Below are 17,625 nucleotides of genomic sequence, written 5' to 3'. Positions count from 1 at the left end.
AAGCAACAAACCAACCGATGAACCAGACAAAAATCTGAAAAGGCAGGACATAGTTTTTATTTAAAAACAAAACAAGAAAGCAAAATAGATTTTGCTGAACCTCATTTTGAGAATGTATGACGTGAAGAGGAATGAAGTATAGGCCATAAATGTCCAATTTTGAACAACCAAAATATTTCAGATGTGATGGACAAACAGAAATGGCCTTGTCCATGAAGAAAAGAATTAGAGTGTGATAGAAGGTGGATGAAATATAAATAACACGATGAGGAGGAAGGAGAATTCAGAGGAAGTGAAGGGGAAATGAAATAAAAATAAACATTGTAATACCACCAAAATCTGTATTGTTAATATTTTTTATTTTATCAACTTGTTTTGATGTAAGTAGTCATCAGGTGGACAAATATTATTGATATGAGATGAGAGAACTTTTCATTAAAAGGCATCAAAAGTGAAGGCATATCACAGGAGTCTTCTGTATCCAGCATCGTTGGCTTGCAGTGTAGTTCAGTTTGTATTTGTTGACATCAACTGAATATTGGATAATCACTTTGTCATCTTACATACTTAACAGTACTTTTCTTTCTCTTGCAAATTTTTTCCCGAGAGGAAAGTTTTAACGTATCTACGTAATTGTGAAGAAAAAATCAGCAGGCAAATAACATGTTATAAAAATAGAGGGAAACATTCCATGTGGGAAAAATTATGTATAAAAACAAAGATGAGGTGACTTACCGAACGAAGGCACTGGCAGGTCGATAGACACACAAACAAACACAAACATACACACAAAATTCAAGCTTTTGCAACAAACTGTTGCCTCATCAGGAAAGAGGGAAGGAGAGGGAAAGACGAAAGGAAGTGGGTTTTAAGGGAGAGGGTAAGGAGTCATTCCAATCCCGGGAGCGGAAAGACTTACCTTAGGGGGGAAAAAGGACAGGTATACACTCGCACACACACACATATCCATCCACACATACAGACACTCCGCCAAGAGTGTCTTTCTGCCGTCCACCTAACCTTCGTAACCTGTTAGTTCATCCCTATGAAATCCCCAAACCACCTTCCCTACCCTATGGCTCCTATCCTTGTAACCGCCCCCGGTGCAAAACCTGTCCCATGCACCCTCCCACCACCACCTACTCCAGTCCTGTAACCCGGAAGGTGTACACGATCAAAGACAGAGCCCCGTGTGAAAGCACCCACGTGATTTACCAACTGACCTGCCTACACTGTGATGCATTCTATGTGGGAATGACCAGTAACAAACTGTCCATTCGCATGAATGGACACAGGCAGACAGTGTTTGTTGGTAATGAGGATCACCCTGTGGCTAAACATGCCTTGGTGCACAGCCAGCACATCTTGGCACAGTGTTACACCGTCCAGGTTATCTGGATACTTCCCACCAACACCAACCTATCCGAACTCCGGAGATGGGAACTTGCCCTTCAGTATATCCTCTCTTCTCGTTATCCGCCAGGCCTCAGTCTCCGCTAATTTCAAGTTGCCGCCACTCATACCTCACCTGTCTTTCAACAACTTCTTTGCCTCTACACCTCCGCCTCGACTGACATCTCTGCCCAAACTCTTTGTCTTTAAATATGTCTACTTGTGTCTGTATGTGTGGATGGATATGTGTGTGTGTGCGAGTGTATACCTGTCCTTTTTCCCCCCTAAGGTAAGTCTTTCCGCTCCCGGGATTGGAATGACTCCTTACCCTCTCCCTTAAAACTCTCTTCCTTTCGTCTTTCCCTCTCCTTCCCTCTTTCCTGATGAGGCAACAGTTTGTTGCGAAAGCTTGAATTTTGTGTGTATGTTTGTGTTTGTTTGTGTGTCTATCGACCTGCCAGCGCCTTCGTTCGGTAAGTCACCTCATCTTTTTTTATATATATATATATATATATATATATATATATATATATATATATATATAAAAATAAAAAAAAGCAGCCCATTTCAAACATGCTGATGACATTTGACTGTTGTTTCCTGAAGCTTCTTAAGTAGTTCAGAAATATGAAATAAAGTTGAAGGGGTTAGCAAGTCATCCTGGTTGATGGGAAGTAATGAAAGCAGTTACAGTAAAATATCTAACTATATTAAAATTTATAATTTGGGCAGTTTCATAATAAAGAAACCATTGGTCTGCTGTAGAACATTCTATGTTATACGTTGTGATCTGAGTCTGTGTGCTTCCTTTTTCCCTTTCTTGCTGTTAATTTTTTCAGTGATTATGGTACAGACATTGAACAATAAATGGGAGGAAACTCTATAATAGAAGAGAATTTCAATATTTTAGAAGCAAATTTAAAGATTTTAATATTGATTAAACAATTTGGTGGACAGTTGCTAGGCTGGTTCTCCTTACACTGCAGAAGATCTAAATGTAGTGTAAACTTATTATGTTTGTCAAATTGTGACCAAACGTATCTTGAGACCAAGAAGTTTCTACCCTCTTAGATTAGATGGAGTAGGTGGAAGCTGAAATCCCTGATCATACTGAATTAGTTTTTATGTGCTCTCCATTAATCACACTGGGACTATTTATCACTTTTTCTGTGAAACTCAAGAAAACAGTATTGATTAAGAAGCAGGTCCCTAAAGTGGCATCACTCTGAAAGGGTTGCATAATTCTGGGGAATCACAAGAATTTAATTTTTACAATTGAAGCTACAGTATAAACCTCTCATGTTACTTTTGCAGGGAGATTCATTTCATTCAAGTTTTTTCAATGTGTGTACCATGAACATAGCACTTGTACTTATATGTAAAAATAAATGTTCATATGACATTTTTTATTACAAATATGTGAAATTTTAAGAAAAGTTACTTAGGGGCTTGAAATAATGTATGTGATTCTCACTGCATACCTAAAGTTGAGTATGAACATTCTGTAAATGACCTTTGTCCAACATTTTTTACAGGATCCAAGTCTCATCACTACATTTTCGGATGTTTTTCCTCTTGTTTTTTTATGTTCACTTATTTACACATGTGCAAGTGTGTGCGCGCCCACACACACACACACACACACACACACACACACATTAATAATATTCTTACCCTTAGACATTAGGCCTACTATTTTTCCTCCACACATATTTTCATTGAAGTTTTGGGATTGACAATTGAGAGAAGTTAGTTACAATAAGAGCAAAGAGGAGCTATCACGTGCATTTCTCTTAGTGAAGCAATTATCAAAACTAATTCTAATCATTGCAGTATTCCATCTGCATTGATATAATTAACTATATTGTTGTCTATGAAAACTTTCTACTGATTTTTGTCTGTCCTCTGTTGCTCTCATTCATTGTCAAATGAGATTTTTATTTCATAAGCTGAAGAATTATTTTTTGTCACAGTTATGACATTGCATTGTTTTAATTCTGAGGTTGATGAGTTTGGGAGCATTTGTTGCAGATGAGCTGCCATACAGTTTCATGACAGGTGTGTATCTGTGTCTCAAAGACAATGTAGACAAGATGATTTCTTATCAACTATTCGAAAACAATGTTATGACACTCAGTACTTTCAGTGATACGTAAACACATGCATGGAAATTCATATTGGTGTATGAGGTGTGAAGAAACTGATTTGAGGGAGCAACAGAAACAGTACTTGGCTCCAGAGAGCAAAACTGTGCTGTGGATACTAATTATATTCAGATTTAAGGATTAATCTGAAACATCCCGAAATGAAACCTCAAGGAATTTGAAAGAAAGGGAGGAGGAAAGCTTAGGCCGAAGAGGGCAGCAGACCAATAAAGCAAAGCAAACATCACATGCAACCATAGACTGAGACAGACGTGTGTGCAGCATTTAAATATAAATAAGAGTGTAGTTTCACAACAAAAACACTTGCAGAGAAATAAGCCAAGAGATGTGTAATGGTTGTATTTTGTCCTTTACCTTATTGCAGTATACAGTTATGGCTTTAAATGCAAGCTTGTTAATGGTTTACCTTTTTTCAAGACCCTCCTCTGGGTTTTTTTAGTCTAACAGATTCTGAAGTGAGAAGTACTGTACCTAAAAGATAAGAGTCTTCTCTGATGATATCTACCAAACTGGTTCATTCTATTTATCTATTCAAACCTTCATTATTCGACAAACTTATGAAGTGGTTAAGACATGGGATTCATGTTCGGTAGCAATGGGATTCAGATTCCATCTGGTTATCCTGTTTTATTTATTTGCTTAGATAGGTTCATTAGGAATTGATTGAGTACTCCAGTTCTAGTCAGTTTGATGTTGACAGTACTCTAAAACCTTCCTTCTTTACCTGCACAAATAACTGTTGCAGAATATTTTAATGAACCATTCATACCATTTAGGATATAATTGATTTCAACATCAGATGAACTGACATGACTTACTGGCTGTTGTTATTCTTTATTCATGAACTGTAACAATGCCTGCAATAGCTTGAGCTCTCATTGTTTTATTATTGTCTCTCTTTTGAAGGGCACATCTACCAGTTATGTGGATAACTTGTGTAGAGACCTGCTAGCAGAATAGGAAAAGAAACCAAATGATACTTACGTCAAAGGCCTTTCATCATTTGCTGAACTTCATATATCATAATTTCACATTTTATTAGCCATTTCTCAAGTGAATCCGCTATCTAAAGTATTGCAGAATTTTCTTAAAAACATTGTAGTAAACAGGTTAATCAAAACTTGAAGTCCATCTTTGTATGAAGACTGATTTTAAAGCAAACCATTTTATAACATAAGTAACAAAAAAGTTGTATAGGTACAGAAAATGGTGAAAATCTCCTATTTTGAAAACTAGAGTATTTAATTTTGATCTAAATGAAATAACAGCCCAACAGAAAACTGTTAAATGTGCAAAACTTTTAAAACTGTACGAACAGAATCTGTAAATGTGCTAAGATTGTTGAAGTAATGTTTTCTTTAGAAACACAACAAAACCCAAAAGCGGCTGTTGTAAAACAGACAGGAAGTTTATAAACTAAGTTTGCCAGAGACTGGACATTATTTGCGTGAGTGATTTTCCCTATACCTCTTCATGACCTCTCTTCCTTTTTTGGTCGTATTAGGAGGACACTAAGGTTAAGCGCCAGATAAAATTTTTCTCCTAAAAACCTAAAAATATCATCAAGATAAGGGATATTGTACTAAGAAATATGTATAACTACTGCATTAACACTTTTCTCTTCATTGATTACAATTTCTAGCATCTCCTTCCTTTAATGTTCGGTTACAAAATTGTTTACTCTCTCCATTCCTTGAAAATCTACTTCTTTGGTTTTCAGACATTTTTATGACATGTCATTGCTCTTTGGTTTGTTAACTGTTTCATGTGGTGATGCCTTGAAATCTTCCTATTTTTGCATTACATGCATTGCGTTCCAAGTAAGTATTTTATGTCTGTTTTCTAAGCTTTTTGTTTAGGTTCTGCTCTTGGTATAGGAATTTACAGTACTGAAAATTCAGGAGGCAATCAGTGTTTTCAGAATAGTGCTTGTTTGGTTGCAGATCTATTCTGGGAAGGATGATCATTTTATCCCTTCCCTATATACTTTGTCATTTAGCTATGGCAGTATTTTTACAAACTTTCAGTTACTTCAGTCTATTCTTGAGGGAATGGCTTATTATACTATGAAATGCACACTCACCGCCCCCTCCCCCGTCCCACACACACACACACACACACGCACACACGCACACACGCGCGCGCACACACTGAGAGAGAAGGTTCCATCCTGCTCGTTTCACACAAAGCTAAAATTATTTCTTCACTTTCTTGCTGAGGCAACAGTAATAACAGATGTTTAGTTTAATGGGGGAAAGGGTAAGTGATTGCTTTCTATATATAATTGCAGTTGTTCAGCAGTTCTATGATACAGATGTAAACAAGGAATATGCAATACGGGGTAATTCTGCAGTGTTGAAATGCCAGGTGCCCTCCTTTGTAGCTGATTTTGTCAGTGTTGTGTCTTGGCATACTGATCAAGGAGAGACATTCTATCCATCAGAAACAAATTACGGTAAATCTAAATTATGGCATATAATTTAAATGTCAAAGAGTCGGAACATCTTAACCCTTGCATTCTCTTAGGAATATTTTAATTTTCAGTTGTTCAGCAGTTTTACCAGACTGAAGTTAACAACGAATATGTGATACGTGGAAATTCAGCAGTTTTGAAATGCAGTATTCCATCATTTGTTGCTGATTTTGTGACTGTGGTTTCCTGGCAAGATGATGTTGGTCATTCATACACATATGGTGACAACTCCTTTCTCAATGGTAACTGCCCTACTCAAACTTTCCAGCAGCTGACTCCTTCATGTAATCAGATCTTCTTTACAGATATCCATGGGAGGCCAAAAGTGTGTGATTTTAATATGTGAGTGTGTAATAGTGTATTTCAACAGACTCATCTTGTTAATTTGCATACTGTTTGATCGTCGTTGTAAAAGGTCTCTGTTATTACCTAAGCAGATTATCGCTGCTCTGTAGAATTCTTAGACTGAAAACAGTGGGAACTATGAATCTTGCATAACTCATCTTCAGTGTCATATCAGCATGGCAGAATTGGTATCAAGATGTTAAAATCTCTGTCAGTCTGTTTTCTTTGTTCTAATTAAATGATCTGAGAAATTGCAGTTCACTACATGTTAATAGTAAAACTGGGAGCAATGAGTAAGGAAAAGGACTACGCATGTGTAAGACAGAGATCGATGAAAGGTAACACAAATAAAATACATTTTGCAAATGCCAAATTAAGGTGTTTTGCTGTTTCACCTGGCCATGATGGAAAGCCTCAATTGGAACTTATAACCCCTGAAGATAGATCTTACACTCTGAAGTATTTGTAGGCAAATAAAAAACTGAAATGTTGATAGTTGATGGACTTTTATTCATAAAACATGTCCATCCATTGCCTCTGATTGCTATTTGCAACTTCCTGCCAGATTAAAACTATGTACCAGACAGAGGCTCGAACTCGGGACCTTTACCTTTTGTGGGGAAGTGCTCTACATGGATTTGTTAAGGTGTGATGTGGTAGATTGCTTGAGGATAGATTTCCTCACTGTCAGCTGTAATGATAGGCATAAAAAATAGGGTTACCAGACAAGTGCTATTTTTTAATAGATGTGTTGCAACTACAGAATTTTAATAACAAAAAAAGTTCAAAGATACAAGTAAGAGTGTGTGCTTGACTCAAGTGAAATTTCATTGAGTTTTCTTCTGTCTTCTAAAAGTATTTTAGGTTGTTCTCATTCCTTTGGACCTTATCTCAATTTAGTTTATCTTGTACACTGTTTCAAGTAACACTGTTGGCATGTGTGTAAACTGTGTGCTCAATGATATGCATATCACAAGTTGTATCTAAGTACCCACATGCATAGTATGTATACTACATTTGGAGACTTTAGTGTAAAAGTGTCATCCAGAAAATTCATGTTTTTCAGATTTTTCATTTCACTTCCTGTAAAAGTTTGCCATGGCGCAAGTTTCGACCATCTTTTCATTTTTTGAGGAGGTCATATGTCTTAATTGGAAATAAACATCAATGTATGTACTTGCCTTAGCCTCTAAGTTTGATCCAGGCTTTAACTATATTCTTCTGAAAATTCTTCAGTTGTAAATCAGTACTACGAAGCAGAAGTCGTGTCAGAATATGTGATACGGGGAAACACTGCTGTTCTGAAATGCACCATTCCGTCATTTGTTGCTGACTTTGTCAAAGTTGAAGCCTGGGTTGGCAGTGATCGGTCTTTGTACCTTCCTTCCTCTGATTATGGTAATTACAGTGTATTTATAATTGATCAGTTAGTTTTGTGTCATTGTGCACATTTACAAATTTGATAGCTTTCATTTTGTTTAGCTATGACATTAATCTGATCAATTTTTATTTTTGAAGGTTGAGCAGTATACGTTGCAGTCATTGCATGATACTTCAGGTGTGACCATTGGACTTCATCATTCTTGTAATTTTGTCCTTTTTTACAGTGGTTAATCAGTTTTATGAGGCTGAAATCATGACTGAATATGTAATTCGAGGCAATACGGCAATCCTTAAATGCAGCATACCTTCCTTTGTTGCTGATTTTGTTCAAGTTGAGTCATGGATATCTGATACGGGTGAAGTTTACTTTCCAGCTGAAAATCAATATGGTAAAAAAATCAATTCAGTATACTTCATGAAACCCTATATATAAAATAAGAGTACAAAATGTAAAGAGAAAACATGGCGTCAGTTACGTATTGTTTTTATTGTGAACAGCAATGTTGGTGTTCCTTCATCTTTCTACTCTGCCAGCCGTGCTGCCGGTCGGTTACATTCTAAAATACATGATTTAGTACTTTGAGACTACTGTTAATTTCTGGACTTTTTTTCAGTTGTTTCACAGTACTACGTTACAGAGGCTGAAAATGAGTATGTGATCCGTGGTAACAGTGCTGTTATGAAATGCAAGATTCCTAGTTTCGTAGCAGATTTTGTGACTGTTGACTCGTGGATTGCAGATGATGGAACAGTTCATACTCACAATACAGCTAATGACTATGGTAATAGATCAGGCTAACACATCATATCTGTTATAACAAATTAGTTGCTATTATTTTATAAGTTTAATGTTGTTTCTCTTGCATTGTTCAAGGATTTCCCTTTGTTTGGCGTTGCAGAGTGTTCTGGAGGATTTCATGTGGAAAGGTTTAGGCCACGTACAGTACAGAAATTGTAAAATACATTAATGTCTACTTGGCTTAAAATTTCAGGATTCCTTTAAATGGAGGACTACTGTCATCTATAGAACTTGCCAAAAACTACTCTTAGTGTCTACTATCATGCATCAACTGAGATGTGTTTTCTAATATGTTTTTCAGCTGAGAAGTAGTAAAAAGGCAGATACCCAGTGAGCCATGATAGCTTGCATATATAGTTGTTGAGCTGTTTTTTTTTTTATTATTATTTGCACCTTGATGTCTACAGCTGTGAAGTAACGTTTTATGTGACATACTTAAATGCTTACAGTTGTTACACAGCCTTATGAAGCAGAAGCTGACAATGAATATGTCATTCGTGGAAACACTGCTGTAATGAAATGTGAAGTACCAAGTTTTGTTGCTGATTTTGTGTCTGTTGAAATGTGGATGGATAGCCATGGAAATACATACTACCCTGGCCCTGACTACGGTAATTGTTTCTTTGCTGTAGATATCACTAATGCGTCATGTATTACCTTATTACTGCAGTGGTTCACCAGTTCTACCAAAGCAGAGTGATTGATGAATTTGTACTTCGTGGTAATACTGCAACTTTGAAATGTCTGGTCCCTAGTTTTGTGGCTGATTTTGTGGAAGTTGTCGAGTGGGTCGCAGATGATGGCAGCAGATTCTCCATTTCTGCAGGCAACTCTTATGGTAATATACTAAAAATCCCATATAATAACTAACAACATAGAATTTTCCTTAGGGGAAGGAAAAAAAAAAAAGAAAAAACTGCTGGTGCACATTCTGATGTTGTTATTGTGTTTATCTTACGTCTGTACTTCACTCCTTTACAACAGTGGTTCTTCTTGGAGCACTGTTTTATTTGCAGTAGATTAGCTAATGTTTGGATTCATTTCAGGTGCTGTTTGCCCATTGGTGTCTAAGATGCATTGTGTACAGAGATGTGGCCATGAATGTTGTTAAATGGCTATTTTGCCTTATGTTTGCTCACTTCATTTACTTCAATTTTGTTACAGTGGTGAACCAGTATTATGAGGCACAGGTTTATGACGTCTTTGTCATTAAGGGTAATACTGCTGTGTTCAAGTGCAACATCCCATCATTTGTATCTGATTATGTCGAAATAATATCTTGGGAAGATACTCAGGGAACACGGTATCTTCCTCCCACTGATTATGGTATGGATGGGTTTCAATACAGATTTTAATGTATTATATTAAGAAGCTTACTCAGAATTGTACTTACAGAGTGACCACATTATAAATGTCCACGAAAATGAGTCCATGAATCATAGGTATTTGAATCGAGCCTTCCAACTTTTCACAGTGTAAGCAGATCTTTTCCTAAAGTGATACTAAATTCTTTAATCCTTCTAGCAGCATTCAGCCTCTCATTAATGGCATGTAAGTTTGACATTTCCCACTTGTTTTCAGTTGTGACTCAGCATTATGAAGTGAATGTAATGGATGAACATGTCTTGAGAGGAAATACAGCAATAATTAAGTGTCACATTCCAAGTTTTGTAGCTGATTACGTCTTTGTGTCATCATGGTTGGAGGATACTGGCAGAGAGATCTATATGGACAGCACAGACTATGGTACCAGCAGTGTAGTTATTTTGTTTTTACTTACAGGTTGACTAGCATTCTACGAAGGCCATGTTATCTTTACATAAATTTGAGTTTCATATGTCACTACGAGAGATGGTATTTTCACACAGCAGTTCAGAACATTAAAGAATCTGAAAAAAAGAGAAATTTCATACAACAGATTAAGCAGGCCCATCACCTTTCTTTTCTTAAACATGTTTCATTACCATCTCAAACTGAATGATCATTTCACATTTATTAAGGTAACTGATCTTTGGTACAAGAGGTTGAACAGCTGGAGATATACCATCTGTCTTCAGTGTGAGATCTGCAATGCTTTGCCTTTGAATTGCGTGCAGGGCAGAATTCTTTTGAAGTTTTGAGAGTGATGAAATAACTGAAACTGTATTTGAGGCGAAAAATGGTTGAAAGTCTCTACCTTATAGAGCTGCAGTACTTCAGAGGCAGAGCAGCAAAATGCTCCACCTTTTTTAAAGACATTTTCACTTGTGTCTCAAAGTGCATACTTTTCTTTAATTTGTTGTAAGCTTGTCTTTTTATTATTGTTTCATTAAAATTGCATGAATATTTTGTGAATTATATTAAGAAGATGCATGCATGAGCATTTATAATTTTTACGTGAATCAAGTGTAAATATTTGTATTATGTTGAGTAAGAATAAAACTTTAATGCATGCATAATGGTTTGTCCTTGAATCAGTGTTCTTGTTAGTGCTATTTTCTGTTTATTTCACTTAAACCATTCTCAATGTTCTCTTTTTTTGTATGTCATAACTATGCAGCATTAATTTTTTGCAACAAATCCCCACTTGCGTACATGTATGTTGGAAGACACATTTGATTCAAAATGTATGTGATAATTTACTATTTATTCTACTGATGGCTTGAATCTCGTATTCATTACTTAGCATAAATGAAGCTGAAACTGGTGTGTTGCAGACACTTTGAAAAAAGAGAACTGATGTGCTATAGGCCTATGGTACACGTTTGGTTTAAGTGAAAAAAAATACATATAGTAATTTGATAAAAGCACTCCAGTTCCCAAATAAAACACACACTTTTTTTATTTTTTAATGGCATTTCTGTCTGGGAAACTGAAGTTTAGAAGGAAAAAAATAGTTTTGAATCTTTATTTCAGTCTTATGTTAACCCAAATCATTGATAGTTGTTTCACCCAGTGAGTGCCAATATTTTGATATTACAATTTCATATTTAAAATGAAGAGAGATACTGAATGGCTTTGTTATTTTGAAATTGAAAGTTCCTTCTGTTCATTGAACTGTTTAGTTTTAATATTATGAATTTATATGCTCTTTGCAGTTAATGATGTAAACTTTAATGTACTATGAAGAAATTAAATAAAGTAATTGCTTACTCTCTGACTACAAGGTTGTCCTTAACACTTGGGCTAAGTGTGGGTAAAGGATTGAACATTCAATTAAAGTTAAAGCTATGTGCTCAGTTTTCTTTGGGAACTGGATGTTAAAAGTGTAATATTTTGAAATATAGAAGTTACAAACACATTTTCAGATGGAAAGTACATAGTTTTACCATCGGGTGAATTACATATCAGAGATGTAGGACCTGAAGATGGTTACAAATCATATCAGTGTCGTACAAAACACAGACTTAGTGGAGAAACACGATTAAGTGCAACAAAGGGCCGTCTTGTCATCACTGGTGAGTATCAGTTAAGCAATATCTTTTACAATCAACTGTTGCGAACATAGGGAGAGGTCTCGGAATTCGCGTGTTTGGTCAATTGAATCTGTGAGCATTTGTCTATTATACATATTCCTTTGCATTTACATAATTTTGTCATGTTGCAAAAGAGGATTTGCTTTTGCTAGTAATTTTAGTGGAAGGTAGTTTCTAAGAGCCTATTGGGGTTTGAACAGAATCTGATCTTTTTTTAATTATCCAACAAAGTATTATAATTGTCCTTAAAAGCATTTGAATGAACGATGGAGCCAATAATCTTTCCATTCTTCTCTCTATGTACCAACAGGAAGAGATAAGGTATCAAATACAGGTCATTGCAGTTGCTGACTTTAGTAAGGTGAGCAGGATGGGTCAGAGAGCAGGGGCATGGGGCAGGATGTAGGTTATTTAATCACTATAACATGAGGTTAAATGGGCAGCCATTAAAAATTTAGTTGTTGCAAATTCCTCACAAAAATAACAGTATATCTACAAGAAGTGTACTACAATGCATATGTTATGTACTCTCCTGTACAGACCATTTCTGTTTTACAGTCTTGGCAGTATTTAATATTTTAGTCTCTGAAACCCACACAGTCACTGCTGAACTGCTACCGTGACTCAGCAGTGAGCTTGAAAACTTATATATTGTTTTAGGATTGTAGGAGACCACTCACCAAAATCAGAAGAATTGAGTTGTCAACAGGCAAAATGCAAAAGAGAAGTAACATTTGCAAGCTTTGTCGAGATAGGGTACAAATACACACACACACACACACACACACACACACACACACACACACACACACACTTACCTGTGCCCCTACATTATGCCAGCACAAAGCAAGGGCACAGGGGTGTGTGTGTGTATCGCTTTGCTTTTGGTGAGTGGTCTTCTTTACTCCTAATTTATTTACATTCTACCAGAACTGTCCTACATATTTACATACTATTTTAATCTATTTTTGCACATTACCTAATGTTTTGATCCCTTATCTCTTTATCTATAGTAAGCAGACATAGGTCATTTGTTTTTAATTTGCTACAAAGTTTACTTGTAAGTAAATTTAGTTTTAATTAAACACAGAAAAAAGTAGAAGTAGAAATATCATCAATTTAATTCATGGCAACAGATCATTAAATACATACAAAACTTATAAAATGTTGTAGTTTTCTGAAACGTGTTTTTCTGTAATAAGATAATGAGGTTAGTAAATCTGAGAAGCTAGAATTGGTATGAAGTGCAGTTGCGAATGCTGACATATGGGAAGGAAATGCCGTGAGAAGAAAGGAAAGATCAGTTATTTACTTCCTCTTTCTGCTCTCCTCTTCCAAATCACTTTTCTCTTACCTACTTCTTGCTGGTAGCTTTCTTTGTACCAAAAGGAAAACTATAAAATGGTGAGACTTTATTACTGTCTGGTACTTATTTTCAGAAAGCAAAAGTCTTGCTGATAGGCACATATAGAAAAGTACGTGATCCTATCCTAGATTTTGGAATTATTAGTAAATTCCTCATTTAGGAGAGAGGGTAGGTTAAAAGGAAAGGTGGATTGCTTAGACCCCCGCCTTTTGTGTGCGTCTGTCATGTGTTGTTCCCTGTTTTACCATTTATAGTTTCATTTCTTCAATTTTCTCATTTACTAGAGAAAAGATTGGCAGCTTCCAAATAATAATGAACCTTATAATTTTTGTTTGTGTTTTTTGATCTACTGCCATTGGATACGCAGATATTAATTTTATCTGAATGTGGTTATAGTTTCTGTCCGCACACTGAGTTTTACTTCCATGTGATCATGGCATTAAAATAAACACTGAAAATTGCTGCAGCTATGTATTGAGCGGGGAAAATGTTTTCCTTTAATTTGAATTATTAGAATAATATGATAATTTGTGTAGACTGTAGTATTTTCTGTTTAGCAAGAATTCCATAAAGGCAGCCTCTGACATTAAGAGCACTTTCTGTTTTTGTTTGCAACTTTAAATCTAACTCTCTCAAATATCAGTACGCGTGAGCAGTTGACATAATGATTGGTGAAAATGCTACAGCAAGTTGTTAGCATTCGTATATGAATATTTTAGAACAGTTTTCTAAGAAGTGAAATACAGTGGACCAGAAAAGAATTTTGTAGTAAGTCATAGCCAAATTGGTTGTTATTTGATCATGACTGATGATAAGTCATCAGCTTCTTCTAAAAATAGTTACTACCACTCACAATTGAGTGATACATTACTTAACCTTTGCTTAATATGTTGACAAATTGTGATGGCTAGCAGTTACTAAAAAGTATTTATTAGTTTTTAAATAATTGTATAAATCTATACTTGAGCAACAGGAGGTATAAATAGTCAGCTAATACATTTAAAGGATAAGAAAGTAACCCAAATAACTGTTTCACCAGTAAAGAGTCATATTTTTTGCAAAGTTTTTAATTATCACTCATATTCTATGATTATGCATTGTGTCAGCTGCAGAGAGTATTTAGTGTTCTAAAGTGTTCAAAGAGTGGTGTTAATAACTTACTGTACGTGTTGGCCACATTATTTTCCAGCTGCTAATTGTTGGGGATTGTATGTAAATTTTATTAACTGATCACTTTAAATTTTACATTTCTGATCTTTGATTTGTAAAGTAACATATAATGCATGACTACAAATAAATAACTGTGTTTGAAATAAGTTTGAAAATATTTTCAGAACACATTTAAGTGCTTAAATATTTGTACTTGTTGCCTGAATGTTGGGATAGGGTACCCCTGTTTACAAATGGGCACTGTTGTCAGTTTTTTTTTTTTTTTTCCAATGTTCGAATAGATGGAAATGCTACAGGAAATTATCAGAAACATTTTTTATAGTCCAAATTTACCAACTCACTGTTTGTAAAATTATCCACTTTCCTCTTGCTCTTCTACTCCATTTGTGGAACACAGCACCAAAGGTAAGTGTGAAGTTTCCAAAAATGATACACACTAGCAAATCTGGTTCTTTAATTGTATAAAGAGAAGTCATATATTAAGCATGTGTATAAATCGCAATCACAATCACAAATCCACAATTTTGGTTTGGCAATATTATTCAGTTTGTGGAGGTTGAAAAGAAATTGTGGTCAAAAAGAAGACTTTTCTATTTTGCAGTTTTTTATTGTTTATTTACATCTTCAGTATGTTGGTACTGTTGTGATACCAAGGAGCTAATTAGTAATGAAGTTCTGGGTCATCCAAGTTTAGTAAAGGCAAAATTTTGCAATAGATGAACAGTGGTCTTAAACTGTGAAAAATACAATAATATCTGTGATGATGTAGGCTTTATAATGCTCTGATCTGAACTGCAGAAACTGGTAATAGACATGTACTTGCATTCCGGAATGAAAGTGCTACATTCTCTGATGACGACAGGCCGGAGCCAAAGTGTAATCCAGACAAGTTTCTCACTTTTGATACTGCGTACTGAGAACGTACCCAGGAACAAGTTATAAGGTTGGGGACAGAAAGCTCATCAGTTGTAAATTGGGCAACGTTTCATCTTAATGGGGGAAAGCTTCACACTAATGATAGGGAGGGGGGAGATGACTACCTAGGGGACTAGAGGAGATTTCGATTTATTTGAGGAACCTCCCACATGTTTGGGTAGGGTGTTCACAAGTTGGCTGTGAAGCATTAAAATATACTGATTGGACAGTTATTGAATTACAGTTCACTGATACAGTTCATGACTGAAGAAGTTTAAATGCAGACCTCTTTACTAACTAGCCTATATACTGAGCCAATGTATTTTTGATTCATACCAAGTCACACTAAAGGAAGAGATTGATGTTAAAAAAATATTGTTATCCACAGAACTTAATAAACTGTGTCACTTCAGACAGATGGTTTTCTTAAACATTAACTATTCTGAGGCAGCAGTTCAGAAATCTGCTTCTTTTCCCTCTACTTTGGCCCCTTTTCCTCATCAACAATAAATTGATCAAATATTGTTTCATCACCATCATTATCATCATTATTGTCATCTTAGTTTTCTTCCAGTATGAATTTTCTTCTTATTGCCCATCTCTGAAGGAGCAGACATTGTCCAATATTTAATCATACTGATTGACCATTTGTGGCAGTCCTATCACTTTTAGTGTTGTTACTTTTTGTAGTTTCACCTATTCTCATCCCTAGTGTTTTATTTATGCTTCCCAGTTCTTTGATCCCTTGCAGTGCGAACTCCGAGGACTGAAGATCTTATTCATAATTGGATGGATTTCCAGCATGCTTGGTTAATAATGGGACAAAGTTCGCTGTTTTCTACATCAGAATGATTTATAATTATTGTGGTTCTGTCTGTCTCTCCCACAGAATAAAAATAATCATAGAAACTGTTCCATAAGTATCTTCCCATCGTTTTACATTTACTTAGAAATGTGAGTAAGTTTATCTGATACACTAAATTCATGTATGATATTACCTGTTATGAACTTCGGGTTGTTGTGTTAAATACTGAATTTGTTTCCCTTGATTAGTTAACATGACCAAACTACTTTAATTAACATGTTTAGTTGTGAGTGTTATTGGCTGGACTATTAATGAGTAATGCGTGGAAATTTTGTGGTCAGTAAGAAGTGGTAAGGATTCGGTTTTTTTTAATGAAGATGCAGGATTTATTGGACACTGTTATAAATGGGTGAAAGTTACCATGGTTTATTAGCAATTTACTTTTTGCTCAAACTGGCTTTGCTACAGAACATTTCTTTTTGTAACGGAGAATTGTTTCATACTCCTCAAAAACAGAAATATACAACAGTAATCCATAACACTAATATACAGGGTTATTACAAATGATTGAAGCGATTTCACAGCTCTACAATAACTTTATTATTTGAGATATTTTCACAATGCTTTGCACACACATACAAAAACTCAAAAAGTTTTTTTAGGCATTCACAAATGTTCGATATGTGCCCCTTTAGTGATTCGGCAGACATCAAGCCGACAATCAAGTTCCTCCCACACTCGGCGCAGCATGTCCCCATCAATGAGTTCGAAAGCAACGTTGATTCGAGCTGGCAGTTCTGGCACGTTTCTTGGTAGAGGAGGTTTAAACACTGAATCTTTCACATAACCCCACAGAAAGATATCGCATGGGGTTAAGTCGGGAGAACGTGGAGGCCATGACATGAATTGTTGATCATGATCTCCACCACGACCGATCCATCGGTTTTCCAATCTACTGTTTAAGAACTGCTTCTGCTTTAGCCTTTTCCGTAAGATTTTCCAAACCGTCGGCTGTGGTACGTTTAGCTCCCTGCTTGCTTTATTCGTTGACTTCCGCGGCTACGCGTGAAATTTGCCCGCACGCGTTCAACCGTTTCTTCGCTCACTGCAGGCCGACCCGTTGATTTCCCTTTACAGAGGCATCCAGAAGCTTTAAACTGCGCATACCATCGCCGAATGGAGTTAGCAGTTGGTGGATCTTTGTTGAACTTCGTCCTGAAGTGTCGTTGCACTGTTATGATTGACTGATGTGAGTGCATTTCAAGCACGACATACGCTTTCTCGGCTCCTATCGCCATTTTGTCTCACTGCGCTCTCGAGCGCTCTGGTGGCAGAAACCTGAAGTGCGGCTTCAGCC

The 17,625-nt window shown here is 36.0% G+C and overlaps 1 protein-coding gene across 1 annotated transcript in view; it reads left to right on the top strand.

Annotated features, from left to right (window-relative positions):
- The window catches only part of LOC124802781 (Down syndrome cell adhesion molecule-like protein Dscam2), an 866,453-nt gene that overhangs the window by 340,875 nt on the left and 507,953 nt on the right, over positions 1 to 17,625 (top strand). The window contains exons 5-7 of the mRNA XM_047263777.1: positions 9,228 to 9,395; positions 9,722 to 9,883; positions 11,845 to 11,994. Coding sequence (XP_047119733.1) covers positions 9,228 to 9,395; positions 9,722 to 9,883; positions 11,845 to 11,994 — 480 coding nt within the window. The remainder of the gene's footprint in view (positions 1 to 9,227; positions 9,396 to 9,721; positions 9,884 to 11,844; positions 11,995 to 17,625) is intronic.

Source organism: Schistocerca piceifrons, chromosome 6, assembly GCF_021461385.2.
Source record: "Schistocerca piceifrons isolate TAMUIC-IGC-003096 chromosome 6, iqSchPice1.1, whole genome shotgun sequence".
Taxonomy (NCBI): Eukaryota; Metazoa; Arthropoda; class Insecta; order Orthoptera; family Acrididae; genus Schistocerca; species Schistocerca piceifrons.
The sequence above is the reverse complement of the archived record's forward strand: the minus strand, read 5'-3'. Positions and strand labels throughout refer to the sequence as shown.